The 26,853-nt window shown below is 50.9% G+C and overlaps 1 protein-coding gene and 1 long non-coding RNA gene across 9 annotated transcripts in view; one reads left to right on the top strand and one right to left on the bottom strand.

Moving 5' to 3' along the window:
• FHAD1 (forkhead associated phosphopeptide binding domain 1) overlaps positions 1–26,853 on the bottom strand; it is a 122,410-nt gene that overhangs the window by 64,951 nt on the left and 30,606 nt on the right. For all 7 annotated transcript variants that reach the window (XM_072828252.1, XM_072828254.1, XM_072828250.1 and 4 more), the window contains exons 4-8: positions 20,261–20,528; positions 12,148–12,257; positions 8,679–8,894; positions 4,578–4,701; positions 1,523–1,653 (exon numbers count right to left, since the gene is read on the bottom strand). In XM_072828252.1, the coding sequence (XP_072684353.1) occupies positions 1,523–1,653; positions 4,578–4,701; positions 8,679–8,894; positions 12,148–12,257; positions 20,261–20,528 (849 nt within the window). The remainder of the gene's footprint in view (positions 1–1,522; positions 1,654–4,577; positions 4,702–8,678; positions 8,895–12,147; positions 12,258–20,260; positions 20,529–26,853) is intronic.
• On the top strand, positions 17,034–19,519 carry LOC140634391 (uncharacterized). Of its 2 annotated transcripts, none has more exons than XR_012031891.1 (3): positions 17,034–18,029; positions 19,009–19,105; positions 19,212–19,519. It is a non-coding gene; the product is annotated as an uncharacterized lncRNA (long non-coding RNA). The 2 variants fall into 2 exon arrangements; XR_012031892.1 differs by having other exon boundaries at positions 17,040–18,019.

A 26,853-nucleotide genomic window follows, 5' to 3' on the forward strand; every position in this document is an offset into this window, starting at 1 on the left:
TTTTCTTCCTTATCTCTTCAATTTTGCTTCTCAATATCATCTTTTATTTTCCTAAAATTATCACACATGACAAAGGGGATTAGAAAAAAAAGGAAAGCCAGGCATCCAAATGCTCACAAGAGCTGCACCGGTTAGGGAGGAGAAACGCCTCACTCCAAGGTCAACGAGGAAGGGGAAGTGGGGGGAGAAAGAATCCACACGTACTTCAGTGAGCAGAATGGTCAAGTCGGGGTTGTTTTTCCATATTTCTCCCAATTGGCACCAGCCCTGCAAGCTGCCCCCCTTGCCGGCACACACATACACACACTCACAGGCACACTCACGCCCCCCACACAAAGCAGGTGCCCTGCATGTAGGAAGTCAGTCTGCGGGTAGAAGTGATGGTAGGGACTGGTCGCCTGGCGGCTGGTGGGGGCAGGGGCGGGAGAGGGCCACTGAAATCAGCCTCCCACTTCTCGGAACATCACTTTCTTGTCCCCGCCTGGCAGAGGCGACATGGAGGCAAGTAAGTCATGAGACAAGAAAGCCTGGGCTAGGATCCTGGCCTGTCTGACCCCGAAGGTCACGCTCTGCGTTTTCTGAGTTCCAAACTGGGTACCGTGCTAAGCACCGGACTGGTACTTCTTGGGCCTTTTCTTTAGGACTTGGAGCTCTCACCCCCTGACATCCCCGCAGACAGAGCACCGGGTCAGTCAGGCACCATGTGTCCCCGAGCTGCCGCCTGGGGTGACGGCTCTTCGGTTTCAGCTGGATTCATTGCAAGAGAGCACACACATGCTGAGAGAAACCTTATTCTGCGGGATCGGGATTCTAAAGTCAGGATGGAAGGCATCATTCGCAGCGTCAAAGTCATATATGGTTATATTTTCAAGGTTTTGTTTATTTATTTGAGAGAGAGCACAAGAGAGAGAGCGAGCACGCACAGGGAGAGGGGCAGAGGAGGAAGCAGGCTCCCTGCTGAGCAGGGCCCGATGTGGGATTCGATCCCAGGACTCCAGGGATCATGACCTGGGCCGAAGGCAGACGCTTAACCGATTGAGCCACCAGGTGCCCCTCAAAGTTACATTTAAAAAGCTCTTTAAGGGGATCCCTGGGTGGCTCAGTGGTTTAGTGCCTGCCTTTGGCCCAGGGCGGGATCCTGGAGTCCTGGGATCGAGTCCCTCGTCAGGCTCCCGGCATGGAGCCTGCTTCTCCCTCCTCTTGTGTCTCTGCCTCTCTCTCTCTCTCTCTCATAAATAAATAAATAAATCTTTAAAAAAAATAAAAAAGCTCTTTAACTTGCAGAGAACCTGGCCCCTGCCGCTGGTCTCTCCCGCTGGGCCTTTCGTGTTCTGGGCCACCCAGCGGCTGTCCTCCTGTGCCCTCCTTACGCCCTGGGGCACCGGCCTCATCTCACGGTGGTGGGAGAGATGGGAGTGACATTTAAAGCCGGGGCCCAGGGTATGAGAGATGAGTCATGGGACCCTGCTCTGCTTGCTTTCTGGGGACAGCTACAGTATGATGACGGTGACCCAACACTCACTCTGGAACTGAGGGCTTCAAGCTGGTGATCCTTTTCTTTGTTCTCACTTTTTAGTTGGTTCACATCCTGTTTGAGCTGTTGAATTTCCTCATCCCTTGTGAGCACTTCTTTTTGCAGAGATGACACCATCCCTGGGGGAATGAACGAACGAATGAATGAATGAATAAATAAATAAATAAACAAACACATAAATTTTACATAGATATTTAATAATCTTTATATATATATATAAAGACTCACAGAGGTCAAAGGGGCAGGAAGGATGACCGCACCACAGCTGTCAGCCAACTTGTGGCCGAGCCCCTTCCAAGCCCGGGCCGCCCCTGGTGCTCACCTGCACCGGAGGAGCTTGTGTCTAGGCTCCCAGAGCCGGGACAGGGGTGACGCTGAAATGCACTGACCAGCATTTGCTTAAGACGGCGGCGAGAACAAGAAGTCAGCCGTGGGAACAAGAGTGTTGCCGGGGGAAGAAGAGCCTTAGGGGGGCCCCTGTGGGCTCAGGCTTGGCAGGAGAGGCCACGCCATGGGGCTGGGAAACCGAGGCCTAGTACGGGGAAGGCCCAGGAGTTTTCACCAGAGGCCATAAAAAGGCTTGTGGCAGAAGGAGGCTGTCAGCGGGGCGGTTGGATTCACGCTCACCACCACTCAGTAGCCTGGTGTTCCTGGACACGTTATTTTCCTTATCAGTATCTTACTGTGTCTCCCCGAGGAGTTATAAGGGTTAAAGACATATAAAGAACACACGAGAGTGGCTGACCCACAGCGTTTGTTACAGGGCACCTATTATTATTATTATTATTATTATTATTATTATTATTATTATTATTTTATGGTAGCCAGCTTCTAAAATGGCCCCAGCGCCAGGAGCAGGGCTGACGTGGGTAGCCAGGATGATATTGTGGGAAAGACGGACTGCGACTTCCCAGGGGGTCGTGGGAGACATAGCGGCTTTCCCCGCGGTCTCCGTTGGCTCACACGCTGGGCGAGGCCGACCGCCATGTTGTGAGGACACTCAAGCGGCCGAGGGGAGGCCCACACCGTGGGGAGCGGAGGGGGCCAGCTCACGGCCCAGCCAATGTGCTGACTGCGCCTCACGGGAGACCCTGAGAACCAAGTCACCCCCACATTCCTGAGCTCCAGAAGCTGGATGAGATAAATAGTGGTTGTTGTTTTACCCATTAGATTCTGGGGTAACCGGTTACGTAGCAGTCGGTCACTAACACATTATTGGATTCTCATATTGAGGACAAGTGGGAAGAAGGGTGCGGAAAGGCTGTGCGATTGGGTTGTCTCAGGTGGTTCTTTTCTTGGAAGAACATTATGCCCCATCTGATGGGTAGCTGCCAGTCAAAAAAGGATGTGAAATGAATGGGATCCAGAGCTCTGTCACAGGACTCGGTTAGGCTACTTTGCAACGGGTGGATCCCTCTGGGACTTGCCTTCGAGCTTTGTGAGGCGGGACTGGACCGACCTGTGGCGTGGAGGTCAGTGGGCGTCACGATGGCCTGTCAGCCTGGTCTCTGAGTGGCTACACTGAGCAAATCCCCTGTTGACCCCCGACGGACACCAGGTGGAGGCAAGACACCAGCCCGCGTGTCGGAAGCCACGGAGACCCAGGGCCGCTCCCGCAGCACAACCCGGCCCTGAGCTTCTCAAGCTCGACTGTGTGTATACGAGCCCCCGGGATCCCGCCAAAGTGCGGCTGCGGTGCAGGACATTCTGGGCTGGGGCCCGGGACTCTGCGGTTCTCACGAGGGCCCGGGGCTTGCTGGTGCCACCGGTCTGGGGACCACACCTTGAGCGGGTCCAGCCCACCCCGTGTTCCCCCAGCCCAGGGTCGTCCACTCCCCGAGTGGAGAGGGTGGTGTCTGAGGACAGAGCATAGACAGGCCTGGCGGGTGCGGAGCCAGGCGGAGGAGAAGCCGGGGGTCAGGCCGCCCGATGCGCAGAGACCCACGGCGACTCCCCCGTGGCTCAGCGCTCTGCTCGGCTTTCCTGCTGCGTCCCGGGCACTCAGAGCAACAGGCCCAGTCCAGGCTCGCTGCCCGCGCCCCGGCGCGCTTCACTCCCTCCGTTAACGGCCCCACCCTCCTCCAGTCTCGAGGCATTCCTGCTTAAAATCCCCAGCGGCTTCCCATTACCCTTAGAATCAAACCCAGACCTCCCTCCCAGTGATCTACCCCCTGCCTCCCTCTCTGACCTTACCTGCCCCACCCCATGCGCACCCCACTCCAGCCCTCCTGCATGGCCACCTGGCCCCAGCCTCAGGCCCTTTGCACTTGTGATCCCTCTGCTGGGAACACTGTTCCCTTTGGTGTCCTGACTGCTCTCCCCTTTCCACCTCTTCAAAGGCCTGTCCTCGCCCACCCACCAAGCTATATGCTCACTTCATTTCTGCCCCTCAAGCACCTCGCTCCCACACTGGGCCAGTTTTCTCCGAAACGGGCTTGCTTATTCACTGTAGGTTTACTTTTAGTGCCTGTCACCCGCTCACAGACGCGAACCCTGGGAGTACAGGAGCACTGTGCTCAGGCTCTCTGTCCCCAGCCCCCGGAACGGGGCCTGATACCCAGTGGGCGCTCAATAAACACGTAGGATGAATGAAAGGATCCAGGGTGAGAAACAGCTGGTCTCCGGAGGGCGTGTGGGCTCCCACCCTGAGGTCTGTAGGGTGCAGCCTCTGCTGGCCACTTAGGAAATGTTTTCACTTGGGCCCGAGTATACTAGGCCCCTAATGCAGTGACCCCACTCTGCCCACATTCTAGCTTGAAGGCAAGCTGGCCCGTGGAAGCGCCCAAGCCCCACGGCGTCCCATGTCCTCCCTGGGGCGCTCGCCAGACATAGCTGAGTGATAACCTTCACGCACACGGGTGTCAGGCCCTGCCCGAGGAGCTGGTTGTACTTGAACTCGGGGACACAGGCCGCTGAGAAGATCGCCGAGGCCGCACCTCGGATCAGCGTGCAGCCGGGCAGCGGTGGACTGGTGATGTCTGCTGCGGCCAGGGAAAGAGGGGGAAGGGGGCAGCTCTCAGGCCCCCCATCAGAGAGAGCTCACCTGAGGTGACGGCATGGTCCCTCCTGAGGTTCTCACCCTCGTTCTTCAGGGATGTGATTTCCGAGTTCCTCTCAGACAGGGTCTGGCACAGCACCTGGCTGTAGCCTTGCTGTAGGGCACTGATCTGTGGGAGGAGGCGACACGCAGTCAGAGGGCGCTTGCCCAGGTGCGCAGGATCCGCGGGTACCCCTCCGCGGTTGCACAGCAGCTTTGGATGGATCTTTGGTGGGGTGCTGGGGAAACCGAGCTTTTTACTTCTAACCAGCAGAAGGGACAGGAGAGGGCAGGTTCCTTCAGGGACCGCCATGTCACATGTAATCAAAGCATGTCTTATCTTTGTGCCTGCGGAGTGGCTCGGGTCAGCTGGCACCGGGGACAGCTGATCCCTACGGTGCCTTCTTACCCGCCCTGGACTCTCGGCCAGGAATAGACCAGCTGTCGATTCCGGGTCATCGAGCACCGAGGGCTGCAGAGCAGAGCTCATGAGAGGCTAAGCCGGGTGTAGAATTAATGGCCTCGAATGCGAACAACAGCAGCCTCCATCTCACAGGACACCCCAGGCTCACAAAGCCCTTTCACAGATGCTACCCTGATGGCAACTGACAGCGTCGCAGGAGGCCGAGGGTCCCGCTCATGCCCCCATTTTGCAAGCAGCACACCGAGTCTCACAGAGGTGGGTCACTTGCTCAGGATCACATGGCTGCAGAGGTGGCTCCTTGCTCCCTGCCAGGTGGCTCTAGGGCCAGGATACAGGCCGCAGGCTGTACGGCACAGCAGGGGCTCGGGAGCCCGACTCTGGCCTTCAAACTCTGTTCCTGCCACTTACAGGCTGACGAACACGTGAGGCCAGATGCTGGCTCACTGTTCCATTCCGGAAGTGGGGTGGCAGGAGTCCCCATCGGATGGGCTGGTTCAGAGGCGTTTTAATGAGTTAGTGTGTGTACAGGCGCCCGGATTGTGCCTGGCGCTCGGCACCCAGGCGGTAGCCGTGACTGTCCTCCGAGCTCAGCACCCAGGTGGGCCCGGCCGCAGCTCCTCCAGCCCGTTCTGGGGAAGAAGGTAGCCGGGTAAGATTTTTGGGTGCATTTGGGAGCCTCGTCGAGGCTCATTTACACATCCGCGTGACTGCAATTAGGCGGGGCTATGGGGGTCCCTGTCCACCCTCTTATCCTGCAGCAGGTGTGGCACGAAAAATGGGGGGGAGGTAGGGCGCTCAGGTCAGGCGGCCGAGGGCGCAGAGGCCTTTGCCACCAGATGGCGCCCACAGTCCTCGGTCCCGGTTTCTGTCCCTGAAGCCCTCGTCGTTCTTACTCTGGTAGAATTAACAGAAGGATCAAGGTGTCACAAGTTCCCTGGCTCATTTCACGCACCATCATTGTTCAGGTTCTGTGACAACTGGGGCCGTGACACTTCCTCTCTCCCTGGGGGATCTGAGACGCTGGGAAGAGGGCATGTGCCAGAAGGTGGTGGGGACATAGATGACTCTGTCCTCCACCCTCCCCGAGGCTCTACTTTTGCATGTTTGTGCTTTTTGAAACTTCGAGCCAAAACTTTTCTTTCACCTCTTACTGTTCTCTGTGGGAGACATGCAACTTTCCCCTAAAAGGTACTGGGAGTAGCTTTGAAGGGCGTTTCTAGCTCTTCTCAGCTTTGTGCCTTTATTTACACGACACCAGAGCCACAGCACGAGGCGACGAGCTCCCAGAAAGGACGGCAAAGCGTATGCCCACCTGCCCAAAGATGCCTGTGCTTCTGCTTCTGACAGAAGAGAATTCAATCTATGCTTCGGGGTTTTAGGATTTCCGAATACAAGAAAACTCCAAATGGTCTTCAAACCTCTTTGTTTCTTTCTGAAGAAATGGATTCTAGGAATAGAATCTCCTAGGTTCATCTCGAGCAACCTAAGTCCCTTCCTGGGGGCACCGTTTCTGGGATTGAGGCCCCGCACCTTGAGTTGGTTGGGGTCGGGGTGGGAAAGAAAGGCTCCACACCGTCTGTAATGGGCATACATCCCAAGAAGGTCGAGGTCTGCTGTCCTGTGTAATAGATGGGCGCCGAATGGCAAGAAAGTGGACAGCGTGACGGGGACGGCTTCGAGAGAATAACTGGGCTGCTCATTAGCACAGGCCTTCAAGAACACGCAGAGGCAGGCGGTTCCCAGAGATGCTGTAGCGGATGGAAGACCCCTGGGAGCAGGTCCTGGCACGCACCCTTTCAGGGGGACAGGGGAAGAGCCTACAAAGTAATCAGATCAATAAATCAACCTGCCACAGGGCTCACACCTGTGGCTGAATGTTCTGCAGGCGGTACAGTATTTAGGATACGACCGTGTGAGCTGATACAACTTGATTTGGGTTCAGACCCACTGTGGCCTCCAGTTCCGATGCGCCTTGTAACAAAACAGTCTCTTTCAGTTACAAGTGACGATCAACTGGGGGGAGGCGACAGTATGATGAATCGGTGTGATTATTTCTAGACCCTTTCTTTGTGAACATCCCCACCCTCCTGCCCCAGATATCACCAGCCACTTTCAGCAAGATTCAAATCATGACCTACTGACGTTCAAAGATAAGTGAGGATCACACAGCATATGTCACATGTATTTGACTAAAAGAAAAAAAAGATGATGTGGGAATTGTTCACCTGTGTCCGCACACCTGGGCAAGACACACCACTTGTACTCAGGAGAGTTCTGAGATGAGAGGGTAACCCAAAGAGATGTCACTCTGTCCATTGGCAAAAGTGGGCTCCGATCAAGAACAAGATGCTCATCAAGGAGTCAGCTTCCTGTCAAGGTAGCTGTCAAGTCGTCCTTCCTATGGGATCTACTACTTTCATTGGTTTTCCCAGAACACATCCAACGGAGAGTCATCTGTTTGTGTGAATATGAGATTCACTTATTAAGTCTGTCTCGTGCCTGTTATGAACATAACCGAGGGAAGGCAAAGATCATACCTGCCTCATTCTCTGCCAAGTGAAGAGGGTTTCTCGGCTTCGGGCTTTCATTTGCATGACACCAGAGGGACTGGGCAAAGAGACAAGCTTCCAGAAAGGAGAAGAGCCCAGAAGAGGGCATGGGACAGGAGAGGCACCCCACAAATCTTACTTGAATGAATGGACAAACAGACACGGTCCTATCAGCGTTCTAGAAGGTGGCTGGGCCCACTCCCTGCTGTCATGGAGCTTATGATCTCCCAGTAGAATCTCCTAGGTTCATCTCGAGCAACCTAAGTCCCTTCCTGGGGGCACCGTTTCTAGGATTGAGGCCACGCACCTTGAGTTGGTTGGGGTTGGGGTGGGAAGGCAGCGAACAGGGAAGGAGAGAACAGAGGCCCCAAGCATGACCACAGCCTTAGGCAACATTACGCACCGAGGCCACGATTCATCAGTGGCCAGTTTGATGTTTTTTCAAACCAACTTTGTTGACATATAATTTATGTAGCAGATCAACAGCCAGTTTTAACTAGTCTCAAGGATAATGCAGAAATTCTAGGTGGGGAATTTTTGTTTGATGAAGCTCCCTAAAGTGAACCAGCAACTGCCTTCAGGGTGGGGTTGGATGATGGGGGATTCCGCTCCCTCTCTCCAGCTGACCACCCAGAGCTCTTGCTGGAGCCCGGCTGGGGTGGATGTGAGAGACAGTGTCGCTGAAGCAAGGGAGTTGGGTAGGGACAGGAGGTGGGGTGAGAGCATAGGGTCTGCAAGGGGCAGACCCGTGTTTACCGTGCGCTGCCCCCTCTAACTTGCTATGTGACCTGAACAAGTTCCCAGGGGGCTCTGAGCCTGCCTCAGTCTCCTTGTCTGTGGAATGGCATGTGTCAGAGGACCGTGCGGTTTAAGCGAGCCAATGAACCTACAGCACCGGCCCCAGTGCCTGCACGTTGTCGGGGCTTAACAGAAGTTACCGTGGTTCTACTCGTAGGGTAGGAGCCGGCCATGCCCCCAGTTCCTGGGATTTGAGCTCATACCCACCACACTACCAGGGCCGCCACTTTCCCATCTACCTGGGGGGCTCCCTTCCACACTCCCCTGGCTCTACCCAGGAGCTGTCACCCTGTGTTGTGACCCTAAGGCCTCTGCCAACTTGTCTCCGAGTCCTACCTGGTTTTTCAGGCTCTGGATCTCACTCTGCTTGTCATCGATGTCTTCATCCAGAACCTGGAACTTTTGCCTGGACGTGGTTGCCTCCGACAGCCTCTGATTCAGGCTGGCCACTTCATTCTGCAGGTTTGCTATCACGGCATCTTTGTATTTGGATTCGAGTTCAAAATCCGAGAGACGGCTGATTTCTTTCCCCAGGAGCAGAATGATTTCATCCTGGGTGGAGGCCAGACGGGGAGTTCACTAAGGTGTGGGTCCGCGGGCAAGACCCAGCCCATTTAAAAAAAAAAATATAAGGAAAACACGGTGTAATTCTTTTGGGAAGGGGACGGGGGGTGGGGCGGGGGGGAGGAAGGGGGCTTTCAAGGTTGTCTCTGCCACTTGGAAAACCTCACAGAGACAAGAGTTTGGTGAAAATGATATACTGTATACAGGCTCCTGTAATAGATGTTTATACCTCACAGGCTGAAAATTTCCTTTCCTGTAAAATTATACTTTCATGTTGAGAACCACCACCCGACCTGGGAACTTTTGTTGCTGGGGAGTTTATTTATAATGTTTTTGTTTATAATATTCAGCCTAGCACGGTGGGGACCCAGGAAAGGTAGTTAGGACAATACTCTCTATTTGACCACATCCTGCATATAATGAGGACTATTATTCAACTTAAAAAATTTAATACATTCTGAAATATGTATTTTCATTTCCTCCCTTCTGGTGTTTCCTGCCTCTTTGCGTTATTCACGTAAAAATTTACTCCAGGTAACTGAGTCTGCAAAGCGAATGGGACAGGAACGGTGATTTATTTGCGTGGGCTCATGTAAACTTTGGGTTGGAAAAAAAAATTGCCGGCCGACTTTACCCACAGGCATAATTAACCCACTTCTCCATGTCTCCAAAAGAAAGAGCTCTGCAGCCCAAGAATTTGTTAGGCTTCCCCCCCCCCCAAAAGAGAAAAAAAACCCCAATCTTCTCACCAGAAGTCATCAATAAAATGTCAGAAAAACTGAAAAACAAGTCCCCAGATGTATTTTCAAATGCAGCTACAGAATTTCTGCTTTTATAATAGTCCCTGCTCTTCCAGCAATTTTCCATTGGTTGGAAGGAGGTAAGTGAGTAATTTGTAGGCCAACTCATTTCCTGGGGAGCTGGCTAATTGGCCTCATGACCTCCCAGTTCCCCGACCCAAGGGCAGGGTTTCCATCACGAGGAAGCTTCTCTGGCATTGCCAGTTGCCGCCAAGGGTTTTTCTTTGAATCCCTACAAAAGCTTGTGGCAAAATTTCAAGGGTTAGCATCAAACAGATCCCACGCTCATGGGCTGCTGTGCCTGTTTCATCCGATTGCGGCAGCCAGGTGCTGATTCACTGTGCAATATGTGAATAGATGTTTATGCGATAAACATTTACTGAGCAGCTACTATGTGCCAGGCCCTGTGCTGGGCCCTGGAGTATAGAGAAGCCCGTAAGGTGTGGTGTACAGCCGTGGTTGCTGCCTTTTGTGAAGACCCCAGGCTCTTCCTGGGGAGAGTGCTCTCCCTCCCATGGGGTCTTGATAAGACCGTTTGGTCACGTGCCCTGCTCCTTCCCATCCCACCTCCTCATGTGTCCGTGACCCAAGCTGGACAACCAGGGTTTTCTCAGAGATTTCATGCATCCATTACAGACGGAGAGGATCTTGCCTCCTTGTGGATCCCAAACTTTAAATTTATGGGCTGGTTTGCCTGAGTTTGTCCTTTCCCATGAAGCCAGTGTCTTGCAAAAAGCCAAACTTGGAGGGAAACACAGGGAAGAGATGGGGAGGAGAGAGCACGCTGAAATGCTCACTCAAGCTCCTGTATCGAGCCGTGCCTGAAACTAGCGGGCTTTAAACATTTTTAAAAAGATGACCCCAAAAAATGCCTTTTTTTTTTTCCTCCCTTAAGCTAATGTGCTTATTGCCACCTGCATTTGAAGGAATCCTGGAAAGTCAGGGCATAAATGGTTTCTAAATAGAAAAGATTATAAATGTGGCTGCGATTCTATTTCCGCAGTTTTAAAACTGGGGTGGATGGAGAAACGACCACAGATGCTTTGCAGCTTCTACCATCAAGCAGTGGAATCTACGTCCCCAGCCCCTAAATCAGGGCTGGTCCTGTGTCTTGCTCTGACCAATAGGAGAGGTCAGAAGTGCTGAAGAACAATCTCCAGACAAGTGCTTAGAAGGCCCTACAGCTTCTGTTCTGGCCCTCCCGGAGGCCCGGGCCGGTGAAGAAGCCCCGGATGGTAAACCGAGTGCAGAGAGGGACCCATCACTCCAGGCACGCCGGCTGAGGTCCCAGACATGGGAATGAGCCATCCGAGACCACCGGCTGGGCCATGCCACTGGCTGATGACAGTTGCATGAGTGAAGCCAGGGGACACCAGCAGAAGAAGCTTCCAGGTCAACTTGTCAATTCTGGGAAGTAATAAGTTGCTGGGTTGTTTGTTTGTTTGTTTTTTTAGTAGGCTCCATGCCCAATGTGGAGCTTGAGCTCTTGACCCTGAGATCAAGAGTCGCAGGCCCTACGGACTGAGCCAGCCGGGCACCCAATAAATTGCCATTTTCAGCCACTAAGTGTTGGGGCGGCTTGCACGCAGCCGTAGAGAACTGGTAACAGCATCCGAGCCTGGCTGCTCGCCCCACAGCAACACCTCTCCAAGGTCTGCTCCTGGCACACCTGCCACCTGCAGTCACCGATGCCCACGGCTCTCCAGGACCCCAAGTGGTTCTGCTCCTCACAAATGCAGAGAATCGCCACAGGGCTCAGGTCCTGGTCTTGAAGGAGGTATGACATCGCAGGACTGCTTCTCTTAGGCTAATTTCAGGTTGTGTCTCTGGAAGGAGACATCACCCTGGACCCTTCCCAGCATGGCTGGGCTTCACCTGCTCTGGCTCGCACTCTCGCTTCATCCTAAACCTCTCTGGTTCTTCAGGGAGCCTCTGTCCTGGCTCAGTCTTCCACGTCAGTGCTCACTTCTTCCTGCCAGGAAACGGGTTTTCCCCACCACTGTCCCACCACTCAAGGTCACCGTGTGGGTGTCAGGAGCACCCGCCTCCAAGTTAACCAGCCCGAGGTTTGAATCCCAGCGCTGCCCTCCCAGGGTGCAACGCTGGGCAGGTTACTGAACCCCTCTGAGCTTCGGCTCCCTCATCTGTAAAGTGAGGGGGATAACACCTATTTTGGAGCTGGTGAAGATTAATGAGCAAATTGAACGTTAAGGGCACAGGACACAGTCCAGCCCGTGGTAGGTGCTCAATGCTTCGTGCTTGTAGATGTTGTGATTTGGGATAAAATGAGCAGTTACCAAACTTTTGGTTGAATGTCCCGGGACTAAAAGGTGGTTTCTTGGACATAGTGAAAAAGGCACTTCTAGAGCCCAGAGGACAAGAGGCAATCCCTCCGCAGGCTCTTCTGCTGCTATAGCTCTGTCCTTCCCGAGACCCCTCACCTTATCCTGCTGGGCTGGGTCCCGGTCCACGTAAATGTCCCTGGAAAGTCCTGCCCTGGAAATTCCTTCGACCACTGACTGTTCCGACAGCTCCACAGCATCGGTCCACACTAACGCACGGGATCAACAGAGAGCACACAGGACATTGTGAGTGTCCCCGAGGTCGGGAAGGATATTTTTAGACTACTTTCAGACTCTTTCCCTGCTGCTGTGAAACACTGCAAGGCGGTGTCTACATTCATTGCAAAGCGATGAAGAAGGCATCACTGAAGTATCAGAAAGGGAAGGGACTGTCCCTCCCCTTTTCAGGGGTAACCGCGCCGATTCGCTTTGGCGGGTCCCTTGCTAGGCTTTTTTGCTACACCGTGCAAGAGCTGGTCACCTTGGGCAGGTCACTTATTCTCTAAGCCTTAGTTACCTAACTTACATGTTATATGGGGCACTGTTATCAAGGGCACTCAGGATGAAATGCAGTAACGGTGTAGAGCAGGGGTCGGCAAACTATGGCACCAGGGACAAAGCTGGCCTCCCAGCTGTGTTTTAAATAAACTTTTATTGAAACACAGCCACAGTCATTCATGGACATACTGTCGGTGGCTGCTTTCCAGCTACAAAAGCAGGGCTGCGTAGCTGTGACAGAGACAGTATAGCCGCAGAGCCTAAAATATTTACAGAAAAAGCCTCTCTTTCCAGAAGAAGCTTCCCGCCCCCGAGGACTACATTAAGTACTAAATGTTAGCGATTTTTATTGCAATTATATCCTTAAAGAAAAAGCCAAAAATGGATTTCTATTGCAGAGATTTTTCTCCAGCTTGCTTTTTCACTTGACAACATATCAAAAACATCCTCCAATGTCCGTATTTGCAGCTATGCTTTTTTTTTTTAAGAACTAGAAGTTTGTGCCTTTTAATTCCCTTCATTATGTTCTTTTTTAAAAAAAGATTTTTTTAAAAGATTTTATTTATTTGAGAGAGAGAGAGGGAGAGAGAGAGAGTGAGAGAGTGAGCACCAGCTTGGGGATGGTGGAGAGGGAGAAGCAGGCATGTCCTTGCTGAGCAGGGAGTCCAACACAGGGCTCGATCCCAGGACCCCGGGATTATGACCTCAGCCGAAGGCAGATGTTTAACTGCCTGAGCCACGCAGGTGCCCCAAGATTTTATTTTATTATTTATTTATTTATTTAATTTATTTGATTTATTTTTTTTATTTTTAAGTAATCTCTACACTCAACGTGGGGCTGGAACTCATGACCCTGAGATCAAGAGTTGCATGCTCCATGGACCGAGCCAGCCAGGCACCGCAGTCCATGTCCAAATGTGCCAAACATATTTAACTTGGATCCACTTGGTAGACATTTAGGTTTTCCTGTCTGTTTTTTTTTTTTTCCATCAAACATACCATGATTCACTCACATTAACACTAAATAAGTTTGTTTGTTTTGTTGTAGAAACCTTTTTTTTTTTTGGTGTAGAAACTTTTGAGAAGATTTCTATATTCCTGCTTTTGAGATCATTTGGCTCTAAGCGGCACGTTTGAAATTTCCCATTGATGGATTTCTGGGCATACACCGCACATTCTTGTCTTCTTGTGAAGTGAGAAATTGAACCAATTGTTTTCAAAGGTGATGAAACATTAATGAATGTTACCATTAACAATTAATGAAGTACACACTGTCACATTTGTGGACATTTATTCCATCACTTATTCACTTTGATTCCGCATTTTTCTTTATGGATTTCAGAGCCAATGATTTTCTCCCCCAGGTCTTGGATGTGTTTGTCGACTCCAGAAGCACAAGTGGACATAGTCAAAGGCCCGTGGTGCCTGGTGAACGCGTGGCCTTGCATGTTGGATGAGTGGCCCCGGGCGTGTGGAAGGAAAGGGGCCTGGGCTCTCATCCATCCTCCCTGTGTCGGCACCAGAACCGTCTGGGGTACACCTCCTGGTGTGGCTGGACCTGGGGTCACACCCTCTCCCCGGCTAATGCCTGAGGGAGAGACACTCAAGCCATGCACTGAAAGGCAAGTGACTTCATGAAGTGTAGAGGGGAGGAAACAGCATTCTAGGTGGAAGGGACAGTGACTGCCCAGAGTGGGCGGTGGGCGGGACCAGTGGGAGACATTGGACAGTCTCCAGTCCCATTGGAGGAACGTGGCCTGAGACCCTGCAGCAAGAAGGAACATGCCTGATTCCGGTTTGCCTGGGTTCTTCCTGGCTTTGGTACTGAGAGTCCCCATCTCAGGAAGCCCCGCATTGCCTGGCAAAGCAGGACACTTGGTCCCTTTACCAGTTTCATCAGGCAGCTGCTAAAACTCCATCAAGTGAGTCCCTAACCTAGTCCTTGGCAATCAACAGGAAGGGAGACACTCCACGGTGCACAGTCCATGCAATACCATCTGGTCCCCCTAGAAATAGTCCAGAAAAGAAAGCTCCCCTCCTACCCACCTACACAGTTGGCTTCCTGTCTCTGATGGAGGCCTACAGGGCTGTGGATGGGCAGGGCTTAGGGAAGAGGGCCTGCTGGGGGTGCTGGCCTCACAGCTCAGACAGCAGGTGTGCTCACACCACTCCTGAGAATGTGTCTTCCACATTGGGTCAGCATCCTGCGTGGGGAGCGAGTGGGCCCTGGGCCCGGGCGACTCCCTCTCTCTGTGGAATTCCTTCCTGCTTCCTCCCCAGGAATTCTGGAGGGCAGCTGCCTGCTAAGGGTGACGGTGACGGGAGGGGGCAAGAGCTGGGTGGAATAAGGGGCAGCAGAAGGCCTTCCCCGGGAGGGTCACTGAGCAGTGCAGTCTGATAGAAAAATAATGAGAGCTACATAAGACAATTTAAACTTTAAATTTAGTACTGGGCACATTAAAAAGGTAAAAAAAAAAAAAGGTGGAACTGATTTTGAAATATATTCTATTTAACCTGGTACGTTAAAAAATGATAATTTCCACGCATCATCAAGACCAAAAAGATCAAGATATTTTACATTCTTTTTCTTCTGGGCACCAAGTCTTTGAAACTCAGGGTTCATCTTACACTTACGGTGCCTCTCGATTTGGAAGCTAAATTTTCAATGGGAAGACTTGATCTGTATTTGGGTTTCACAAAAAAACGTGCAGTTGAAGAAGTAGATTTGCATACTCAAGATGTTCCAGGCATGCTCCAAGCCTTCCAATAACTGAATCAGGTATCGGTCTTGAAATTTAAATTAATGTAAATTAAACATTTATTTCCTCTGTCACATTAGCTACGTTAGCTCAGTCTGCGTGTGGCTGGTGGCTACTGCACCAGAAAGCATGGGCCTAGAACATTTTCCATCTTGTGCTCCTCCCTCTTTACTTGATGTCTCATTTCCTGCCAATATCTATAACTGGATTTTTTTTTTGAAAGGAATTCAGGAGAAGTGGGATCCCCAAAAACGAAACAAAACAAAAAAACAATAATTCTATGGCACAGGCTTTTGACTATAACATCCAGCCGACTCCTGGAAGCCCCTGTGGCACATTCATGTCTGTCGCAAGGCCTGTGGCTTATTTTTTCAACATTCAGTGGAGTCTGTTTGATGCTATATATAGCAAGTTGTTTACCTTTCAGCCCAGGGGAAGTCAGTCGCCCTAATCAGGAGTCCCCCTGCCTGGGGTGGCCGGGCAGCATTACATTGGACAGGTGCAGTCCAGAGGCAGCTATGACACTTGACACTTTCCAAATTAGCAAGCTGAAGGCCAGAAATGAGTTTTTGTTGGTAAAAAAGGGTGGCCCATTACTGTGCATGCTCTATGAACAGGCTCCCAGTGGCCAAATGGAGGAAGAGACTGCCTGCAGGTGAGCTGAAGCACTGGGCAGCCCCTCCCTCATGCTCCCCAGGAGGGACTCGGGTTCAGGCTTGGTTTATTATTATTTTTTTAATTTTAATTTAATTTTTTAATTTTTTAGTTTTTTTAATTTAATTTTTTTTTCAGGCTTGGTTTAGATAACTCTAGATGCCTCTGTGACCTTGTCCTGGCTGTCTTGACTGAGCCTTTTCTATCAGGTGATGGCTGAAGCCCTTAAAGGACAGAGAGCCTGGACTTGATCAAACCTACAGAACAGGCTGAGTGAGGTTTGGGACCCCTTTGCTACTGGAGGCAGCATTTATCTGAGACTTGCTTTCCTTACACTCGGGCAGAGAGGGGCTGGAGCAGTCTCCCCCGCCCACCCCAAACATCTTTACTGGCTCCTGTTACCTTTCAATGAGAACCCAAGGGCCATGTATGACCGAACTGGCTTGCCTCAGTTCAAAACAAACCCTCTAGTTGCTGGATCATTTGGAGATCCCCGTGGGGAGAATTCTAAGGGAGGGATGGGATGGCTGGGGCAGTGGGAGGGCATGGGGCGAGGTGGTGGGGACAGAGGTGCTTTAGGAAGTTTCAAGCTGCACCTAATTGCCAAATGGGAGAGAAGTCGCTTCCGTGCTTTAACAACCGCCTGGCTCTCCTGAAACTTATCAGCTAATTCTCCGGAGCATGTGTGTACAGCATGTGTGCACCTTAATTGTGTCTTTAGGATTTGGACTGGGTGCCTCTGTGTGGCGGCCAGCCTCCACGATGGCACCAAGGGTTATTATCTCCTGGTATTCACACCCGTGGATTGTCCTCTCCAACAGTGGGCGGGCTTTGCAATGGTCAGCTCAGCTGTCATAACAAAATGCCACAGACTGTGCAGCTTAAGCAATGGAATTGTATTTCTTACAGTCCGGAGGCTAGAAGTCCAAGGTCAAGATGCCATCGGGGTTGGTTTCTCCAAAGGCTTCTCTTCTTGTAGCTAGCTACTTTCTTTCTGTGTCTTCACACGGCCTTTCCTCCACGTGTGGGCATCCCTGATCTCTCTCTTCTTATAAGGATCCCCGACATGCGGTGGCAGGAAGTTTTGCAACACATTGCCTGTGGTGATGGGGGAAGTAGAAAATGTTCCCAATGAACTGGGTGACGGAGCCTGGTACTTCCTGTGAACCGTGGGAGGGGGGAGCGGCCAACAGAGGGACGTTGAACCATAAGAAGCTGGGACTCGACTGGGCTGGAAGATTCTCTGCCTCGCCACGTGGCAAATGAAACCTAAGACACAGGTTCTGGGCAAAGATCAAATCAGACCACTCTCAGGAAAACATGCTCTGAAGACGAAGCTGAGTGTAAAACCTTTAATATCCTTTGTCGAGAATGCAGAACCATCGGAGCCGGTGTCTCGGAGAATGATTTGGGCCCAGGGCTTCTACGGAGTGCTATCCCTCCCACTCTTGGCAGAAGCCCCGGGCGGAGGAGGGCCTGTGTCAAAGGAATATGTGGGCATGGCTTTTGCCTGCTAGGGTGAACCTCAATAAGGAACATGACCAATGTGGACTGCTGGAGGCAGAGACGCACAGAAACGGAAGAAGTTCTCATGTCTATAGGCAGGTAGCTGACTATAAAACCAGGCAGTTGCAAACGTGTGATACCTTTCATGGAAAAGATAGGAGGACCCACAGGGCTGATCAAGGAGCCAGAGGGCAAAGGCAAGAGCCACAGAGGGTCATTTTGGGGCAAGAATAGGCCTAAGTCCTAATCAGGGACCTTGAAACATTTTCCTGGCTGGATTTCAGAACTGCTGAAGGACTGAAAGGACTCCTGTGTGTTTGTTTTTCCTTTTTGAACAGAAGGCGTGTCCACCACAGTATGCTATGCCTGGCCCGCCAGTGTACGTTGGGTGTGTGAAAGACAGACAACCCGTCTCTTTAGTGCACAGATCTTCAGACTGCTGGAAATGGGACTTGAGAAGCTGAACTTAAGGAACTAGCCCCAGTGAGCCCCATCGGTACCTGGACTTGATTTATATGATGAGATCCTGGAATTTAGGCTGATGCTGGGATGGGGTGAGACTTTGTAAGAACTCGGGAGAGGGGGAAGGAATTAGACAAGTGAGGTGGGGGTGTGTGTGTGTGAATCACTGAGGACCAGAGGGCACATTGTAGTAGCCAGGCTCCAAGATAGGGCTGCCAATAATTTTTGCCTCCTAACGTTCAGGCCCACGGGAAGTCTTCCCCACACTGGATAGAGCTGACCTGTGTCACCAATAGGATCTTGCAGAAATGACAGAGTGGCTTCTGAGGTTTGGTCCTAAGAGATGCTGTAGTTTCCATCTTGCTCTCTTGGATCACTTGCCAACTGCTCTCCACTGAGGATACTCCAGCAGCTCTCTGGATGGGTTCACATGATGAGGACCTGGGGCCTCTTGCCAATGGCCATTGAGGGTGCCATCTTGGAAGCAGATTCTCCAGCCCTGGTCAAGCCTTCAGATGACTGCAGCCCCGGCCGACAGCTCATCTGCAACCTTATAAGAGACCCTGAACCACCACCACCCTGCTAAGCAGCTCCCAAATTCCTGACCTGCAGAAACTATACCAGATAATTCATGTTTGGGGTTTTTGTTTTTGTTTTGCTTTAGGCCACTAAGTTTTGGGAGAGTTTGTCATGCAGTGATTGATAACATATACATTGCATGTTAGTTTTACATCAAAAAGACAAAAACTGAAAAAAAAAAAAAACCCAAAAGACAAAAACTGTTGGACTCTGGTTAATGGTATATAAACTAACATATTAAGGGGCAAGACTACATGTGTGCAGTTTATTTTCAAATGCACCAAAAAAATAAGATGGATTAATGAATGAATAGAAGGATGGATAGACAGATACAAAGAGTACAGCAAAGTGTTAATGGTGGAGTTAGGTGGGAGATTGTTTTTACTTTGCTTTGTGTTTGAAGATTTTCATATTTATAGAAGGTACGGGGGGAAATGGCTGAGTAGTTTCATTTGGTGTTGATGGCACATAAGGGTTTTTTTTTTTTTTTTTTTGGATGAAGAAGAAGAAGAAGACGATGTAACTGCATTGCACCTACTCCTCCGTTTGCTTATTTCACGACAACAACTATTATTTGAATAGCTGAGGGAGGTGACCAGGTGAATGGTCTTGAGTGAGACCAGGGGAGGATGTGGAGACACAGAGGGGGATGTGGGGCCTGGGGCTGGGGTGCAGAGGACAGAGAATGGGATCTTCACATCACAGGTTTGGAGGAAGCTGCAATCATGCCAGGGATCAAGTCAAGCCTGCTGCTGAGGCCAAGAGGACAGCGATAGGCAGGAAGCCCCCCCACCTCCCCCATGGAAGAGGATGAGGGAGGGAAACCCTGAAGGCTGGCCCCCAGAGTGACCAGGCTGTGAGTGACGGTGACAGTGATTGAGGTAATCAGCCTTAAATTTGACTGAAAAATGTGAGATTGGACTAGATTGAATATGTCACATCGGGAGGTAATATTCCTCGATAAGCCTCAGCCTCCTCTCACCTGTAAAATGGCAATAAAATATTTTAAAAACTCCGGAGGCTGTTGTGGCCAAGGGGGATTTCAGTTGCCAATGTTTCTGCACATCTGAGTCAAAGTTGTAAGTCTGCATCCTGCTACACATTCCTACGTGAGCACACACGCACACACCGACACACACCCACACCCACACCCTCGCCACAGGGCTGCTTATGTGTGCATATGTCAGAGCACAAAGTCTAGAGGGATAGGCCCCAAAAAGTCAACAGAGGCTATTGGGTGATGAGGGTGACAAATGATATTAACTATTTTCTTGCTTTCTGTTTATCCCCATTAAAAATTTTTTTTAATTAATTAATTTATTTGACAGGGAGCCAGAGATCACAAGCAGGGGTGGGGGTAGGGAATGGTGGGGGGCGGGGGAGAAGCAGAATCCCCGGTGAGCAGGGGGCCGGATGTAGAGCTCAATCCCAGGACTCTGAGATCATGACCTGAGCCAAAGACCAACCAACTCAGCCACCCAGGTGCTCCATCCCCCAATTTTTAATTTTTTTGGGTAGGCTCCACATTGGGCTTTTGCCAACATAGGGTTTGAACTCACCACCCTGAGATCAAGACCTGAGGTCAGGTCAAGAGTCAGACACTCCTGACTGAACCATCCTGACGCCCCATCTCTGATTTTCTCACAATTGACTCTGTTCTACTTTTTGAATTGGAGCAAATAAGCAAAAACCAAGACTCATGCTGTGGCTCTAAACCCGTCCCCAAAGCCACCAGCGGAAGTGCGCGTGAATACCTTGCTTGATGATGGGCGGCCTGTGAGTGCTGTCCACCACGAAGGAGAACATCTTCCCGCTGGCACTCACAGGCCGCTTGTGGGAGGCAGGCGGGACCATGGCGGGTCTGGGAAACCCCTGGGACCAGCTCCTCTGCGCTGGTGCTGGCCGGATGCTCGAGTGGAAGGGCATCTGTGGTGGAGAGGGTGACTGTTTCGGCTGCTGCATGGCCCGAGGTGGCTGTGGTCTTGGCCAAGGTACTGGGCCACTCATCCATGGGAAGGAGACCTATAGGGGCAGACAAGAGGGTCAGAGGAGGTTCTGGTCAGCTGGGAGTGGTCTCCACCCTTGTCTCAGCCCTATAATTGTCACCGTAGGGCTCGGCTTATAAGTCTCTTCCCCCAAGAAGCCCTCCCAGACTCTCCCCCAGTTTGGGATGGTGGTTCCCACCGTGGGCCGCATTGCACACTACTGCACCACCATTAATTGGGTGCCGCCTTCGTGCCAGGCATGCCGCCAAGAGAGTCACCTGCATGGCCCTATTGGCCTTAAGGCAGACACCGGATGCTCTGTCAAAAGACTGGGGCTGAGCAAGACCTCGTGACTTTCCAAGATCGCCGACTGCCAGGGAGCCTCTGAGCTGGACAAATGTCACCTCTAAGAGGATAGGGCCTGTTGTCTATCTTGCTCCCCCCGTAGCCTCAGCACCTAGAACGAGTGCGCCGGCACATTCAGAGCAGGCCCTTGAATACTGGTTCAAAGAACGAATGAACAAATCACTGAGATTCAGGCCCAGCTCTAGGGCCCTCAGCTCGCTTTCCTTCCCCCCACACTGCCCATCCCTTAGGCCCTTCTACGCCTTCTGTCCTCCGAAGCCGAGAGCTCTGGGATTGGGCAGGGGTCCTGGTGGTCGCGTTGACCTTTGATCTTCAACACCTATCACATCTGATTCTTGGGAGATGCCAGGGGGATGTTTCGTCATCTGACCCGTGGAGACGTCCGCAGCTGCCGTCAGTGGGAAGCACACCCAAGTCCATCTAACCGCGGACAAGCATGTGCCGAGAGGTGCTGACACCTGGCTTCCCCCTGTGTCTAGTGGTTAGACCAAGACATCAGGGCCGGCGGTCATTTATTGCTCTTTCCTGATCCTTCCTCCATTCCTCTCGCCGAGCAGGAGGCCTCCTGATTCTTACTTCATAAACAAGGCTTGGTGAGGGTAAGGAATTTACCCAGGCTCAGGTAGTGGTGGGTTGGGAGCTGAGATCGAGGTCTGATGAGCCCTGTCTCTCTGTCTGTGTGTCTCTCTCCTCCCTCCCCCTCTGTTGGCAGAAAAAAACCCACTAAGTTCAAATATTTGTCCCCCTTGCAGGGCACACGTCTACTCCTCCCTGGGCTCACATTTCTCCTACAGACAGGAGAATAAGAGCTCAGAGACACAAAGTAAGAGGCGGGCGCTTCCGAAATATGAGCACCGGCTCACAGAGCTCCCTATAGCTTCAGACGGATTTTGTTCAAGAGGAAGCTTCTCCGCTTGCTCAGGCTCCTGAACTGAGCTTTTAGCTCCAGCAAGTCGAGAATCCTGAGCGTGCCCTCCGAATACTTGGAGTGGGTGAGATCAGTGCTCAGAGAAATCAGGCTCCGGGCTGAGAGAGCACTCAGCCAATCCCACTCCCTGGCCCCAGTGATTGGCTCAGTGGTGGGACCCACTGAGAGCCAAGGGGCCCCAGGGAGCCGTGGCTGGACACCAGGATCTGGAGACACCTGCGGGACCTGGGAAGGTAGCCCACCTGAGGGAGCAGGGCCCAGGCATGGGGAGATGGAAGCGGTTGCTGTTTTTATTGTGGTAAATCCTACACGACATAAAATTCGCCACTGTAACCGTTTTTAAGTGTATGGTTCAGGAGTGTGAAGGACACTCACATTGCTGGACTTTTTTTTTTTTTTTTTAAGATTTTATTTATTTATTTATGAGAGACACACACAAAGAGAGGGGGTGGGCAGAGACACAAGCAGAGGGAGAAGCAGGCTCCCTATGGGGAGCCCGATGCGGGACTCGATCCCAGGACTCCAGGATCACGACCTGAGCCAAAGGCAGACGCTCAACCACTGAGCCACCCAGGCAACCCTGTTGCTGGATCTTCAGAAGGTTTCCATCTTGCAAAACTGAAACTCTGTCCCTATTAAACGACAATATCCTCTTCCCCCTCCCCTAGCCTCTGGCACCGCCCCCGCCCTATTCCACTTTCCGGCCCTATGAATCAGACTATCTAGGTACCTGGGGTGAGTGGAATCATATAGACTTTGTCTTTTGGTGACAGGCTTATTTCACTGAGCATCTTGTCCTCAAGGTCCGCCCGCGCTGTAGCAGGTGGCAGTATAACCCACCTTCTTGTATACCCCACATTTTATCTGTTCAGTGTCAGTGGGCTCTTGGGTTGTTTCCACTCTGGCTACCGTGGCCATGCTGCTGCGAACACGGTGGTGCCGGCTGGGAAGCTGGCCTTGAGCCCTGGCTTGGGAGGTGCCCCATGAGGCCAGCTAGAGCAGCACGGAGCCCTAATGATGAGGTCCCTAAAGGGGAAGGAGCCAGAGACACATAAATGCAGCAAAGACTCCCAACTGGCTTTTCGGGTTCAAAAATAAAACTATGAAGCTTTTTGCTTTCTTTCTCAAGCTTGCAGAGTGAGGGTGGCTCTGGTTGGAAGGTTAAAGTTGATGTTCTCTGGTTGGCATGCTTGCTCTATAATAAGCAAGGTCAAAGTTTTCTCAGAAATTGCTGCCAGTAACTATAAGGAAACAGGCAGGGGTAAAGCAAACACAAGAAAAAGACTCACATTAGAAGCACGTTCTGGGCTGTGCTCCTGTTAGAATGTACACAGAGCTTGGGGTCAAGGTCAGTTATCAACAAGTCTGTTTTTAGGAATTTTAGTTTAAAAATACATGCTAATGCCTTCCCTCTTTTCTTTCTTTTCCTTTCTTTCCTCCCTATTCTCTGACCATATGGCATGTCGTGTGTTTTTTGTTTTGTTTTGTTTTGGGGGGAGCATGTGTTATGCTCCCGATTTCATCTACGCCATCTTTCAAATAGCAGGTTGTCAACCACCTGGATTAATCACGACACACCCACTGCTGGATTTATATGAGCTTTGAACAAACACCTGTCAATGATTTACTCAAGAAAACATAATCCATTTTTAAAAAATTATCTATCCGTTCTTTGTGTTATCTTTCCAATATGCGCCTGTAGCCCTGTAAAGGGTGCAGGTTGAATGGGACACTCTAAAATGATCAAGGTATAGGGTATCAAGGTATAGGGATCAAGGGTAGCATATAAGGCGCCCACGGGACGCACACAGTCTGCCGGGAAGCCTGGGAGCTGGGGGGAGAGTGGGGTAGACCTTGCCCTTGGAGAGCCTGCTGCGTGCTCTGCCGTCTGAACTGCTGACGCTTCGACTGCTCTGAGCCACCAGGTCAAGAAGGCGCACACATGCCAGAGACTGTGCTGTGCCCTTAACACACGTGTTCTCATCCGATAGCCAGAATAATGCCGGAGATGGGGATACATGTATACCTCCCGGGGTTGTGAATCAAGAAACTGAAGCTCAGAGAGGTTGAGTGACTTGCCCAAGGCCCCAAAGCCAGGAAGCAGTGATGCTGTTTGACTCTGACACCTGTGCTCTCAGAGCTTCGAGGCTACTTGAAGTCATGGGGGTGTGTGTACCCGCTTTCCGAACTCACCAAAGGGTCTTAAGTGATCGGGAATAGGAGATTTTCTGAGTCACAAAAAAGAAAATAAGAAAGAAATGAGGTGAACAACCACAAGTTGCATGGGCTGCTTGGAAACAGGATTTTCTAGGAACACCGACAACTCTTCTAGGGAAGTGTTATCCTATGGTACGTGCCACATGCTGGACGCGGCTCGGAGGACCCCAGCCTCCATGCGGGCAGGGCCAGGGCATGTCCCCTGTACCAGCGGATAACACTGGGGCCAGCCACTACCGGCTCATGAGAGCCAGTTACTAAGCACCCAGCAATTTCTCGAACCGGTGAATAAACACAGCCATTCATAAAAATTAAATTACATAAACATCCAATTAAATGATATTAGAAACAAAGGTTAACAGATAGTTAAATCTCACCTTTCCCAATTATCTTACTATATTTTATTATTATTTATGCTCTCGAGGTTCTTTAACTCTACGTGTGTCATCTCCGCACCCCTGTATTCAGTGATGTCTCACAGTCGCTTGACATTGGCCGTGGTGGGAATATTTACACCACAGAAACCAGGAAACACTGTCAATCAAAGCTTGACCTTTTTTTTTTTTTTTCCTCCCTGCTCATCTACACTTAGGAAGGTTCTGGAGAAAATGTATGTATATAACAATGTAAGTTATATGAAAGCATGTTGTGTCTAGAGCCATTACGAGTAGCGCGTAAAACTGAGGAAGTGGTTGAAAACTGTTATCTGGTACAGCAAAGAGGTCATGGATAAACACGTGAAGTTCCAGCATACATCGTTCTCCTTTCACTTTTGTCTTGCTCATCAAGGCAAAGATATCTGCCCACGTTCAGGTTGGGGACTCACTCACTCATCCATCAGTCGCGAAGGTACGTTGGCTATGGGTGTCAGCATTCAGGCAAAGTCAGTGAAAGCGTGCTGTGAGAGTCGACAGGCTATACGGAACGTACAACAAAGAGTAGTGTATTTTTTATTATTATTTGTAGAGAATGTGTTACACGTTCTTTCTATGCTTACTTAACTTTTTTTCAGAGAGCTGCTTGGTAAACATTTACCAGCGGGGTGCTGGCCACAGCCGGCAGTGCCTGGTACGCGCTGTGGGCGTTCGCTGGCTGAACTTTGTGGAAAAACTGGCAGATGGAGCACAAGTCAAAAGGCCTTTGGCTGATTCTGGGGGTTCGGGCTGGGAAAATGCATGACAAGCCTGGCACGTCTTATAATTGTGGAAAGTAAGGAGGTCCTCAAAAGCCACGGGTGGGGACATGTCAAAGGACACAGCAACCAACCCAAAAGAGCGCCCAGTGGCCACGGCTGGAGTTATTTGAGCAACAAGACAGATGATGTAGTACCGGGTCATCAACCAAAGTACACACTGAATATACATGAGTTCATACTGATATAAATACATGCTTCAGGAAATACATAAACAGGGAAGGACAATCTTCCTTACAGAAGAATTTCACGTGTGTAGATAGGCCCCTTCCAGGAGGTGGAGCTAACTTCTCATTCTCCGCTCCTTCCTCTCCTGTCCTTTGGGGGTGGGTTACACTTATGACCCGCTCCCAAAGAATAAAGTACGGAAGGGGGAAAGTAGTAATTTTATAGTGAAGAAACCTGGCAAATACCAGCTTAGCCAAGCGAAGAAGTTAACATCCCCCGGGGATGTCATGTGAACGATGAGTACCCCCTGATATGTGACAAGGACACTGAACCTTTGTGGCATGTTTTCTGAAAACCATAACCCCAGTCTACTCCGAGAAAAGGATCGGACAAATCGGATATGAACACAACATAATACAATACAACCAGGAATCCTGAAGAATGACACCTGCTCAGGACTCCACAAGACTATCGGGGTCATGAAAGCCAGACCGAGAGGCTGTCACAGACCAGAGGAGGTTAGGAAGACACAGTGACGAAAGCCAGCGCGGTGCCCCGTGTTGGGTCCAGGAGCCTGAAGTTCAGTTAATAATCTCATGATTTGGAAAACCGTATGATGGTAATGTAAAAATGGGGACAATGGAGGAAGGGGTATACAAGAACTCTCTGTGCTATCACTGCTTTTTTTTAATAACCTTTATATAAATTTAGAAGTTATTAAAAAATGAAAGTGTTATTTACTTAAAGGGAGGGGAAAAAAAAAGACTTCGGGTTACCAGGAAAAAAATGGTACAAAATCCTTATGCAACTACTGATGCAGCATACTCACGGGAGAGTTCTCTGGGACGGCTTCCAGCCCCAGAAGTTTCTTTTTTTTTTTTTTTTAATTTTTATTTATTTATGATAGTCACAGAGAGAGAGAGAGGCGCAGAGACACAGGCAGAGGGAGAAGCAGGCTCCATGCACCGGGAGCCCGACGTGGGATTCAATCCCGGGTCTCCAGGATCGCGCCTTGGGCCAAAGGCAGGCGCCAAACCGCTGCGCCACCCAGGGATCCCGCCCCAGAAGTTTCCTAAGTAAAGTTGAGGGCCGCACACCTGTAATGACTGGAAGGGGTGGAGGTGGAAGGCGCCACCGACCACCGACGGGTTAGCCTAGGCAGCACAGGTGTTAGCGCCGACAGCCAGCAGGAGGCACTATCTGGCCCCGGGGCCCACAGCCTTCTCTCCCTCTGCAGCTCCTGGGGTCGTTGCAATAATTCCAAGAGGGGTAATAAATTTAAGTCCCCCAGAAAAGGCTCAATCGTGTCCAAGATGTTCAATGTGAGAAATCAGGATTATACATTTGGAACAGGGACCTGACACGTTATATGCAATTTCTGGAGCTTCAAGAGGTGGGTCTGTTTGAGCTGCTCAGAAGGGTCCTTCATTTGGATTTTTACCAGCCGGGTTAAGTTGGAGACGCGGCCCATCGAATTTCCCCACTGTCTGC

This window comes from Canis lupus, chromosome 5, assembly GCF_048164855.1.
Source record: "Canis lupus baileyi chromosome 5, mCanLup2.hap1, whole genome shotgun sequence".
NCBI classification, from domain to species: domain Eukaryota; kingdom Metazoa; phylum Chordata; class Mammalia; order Carnivora; family Canidae; genus Canis; species Canis lupus.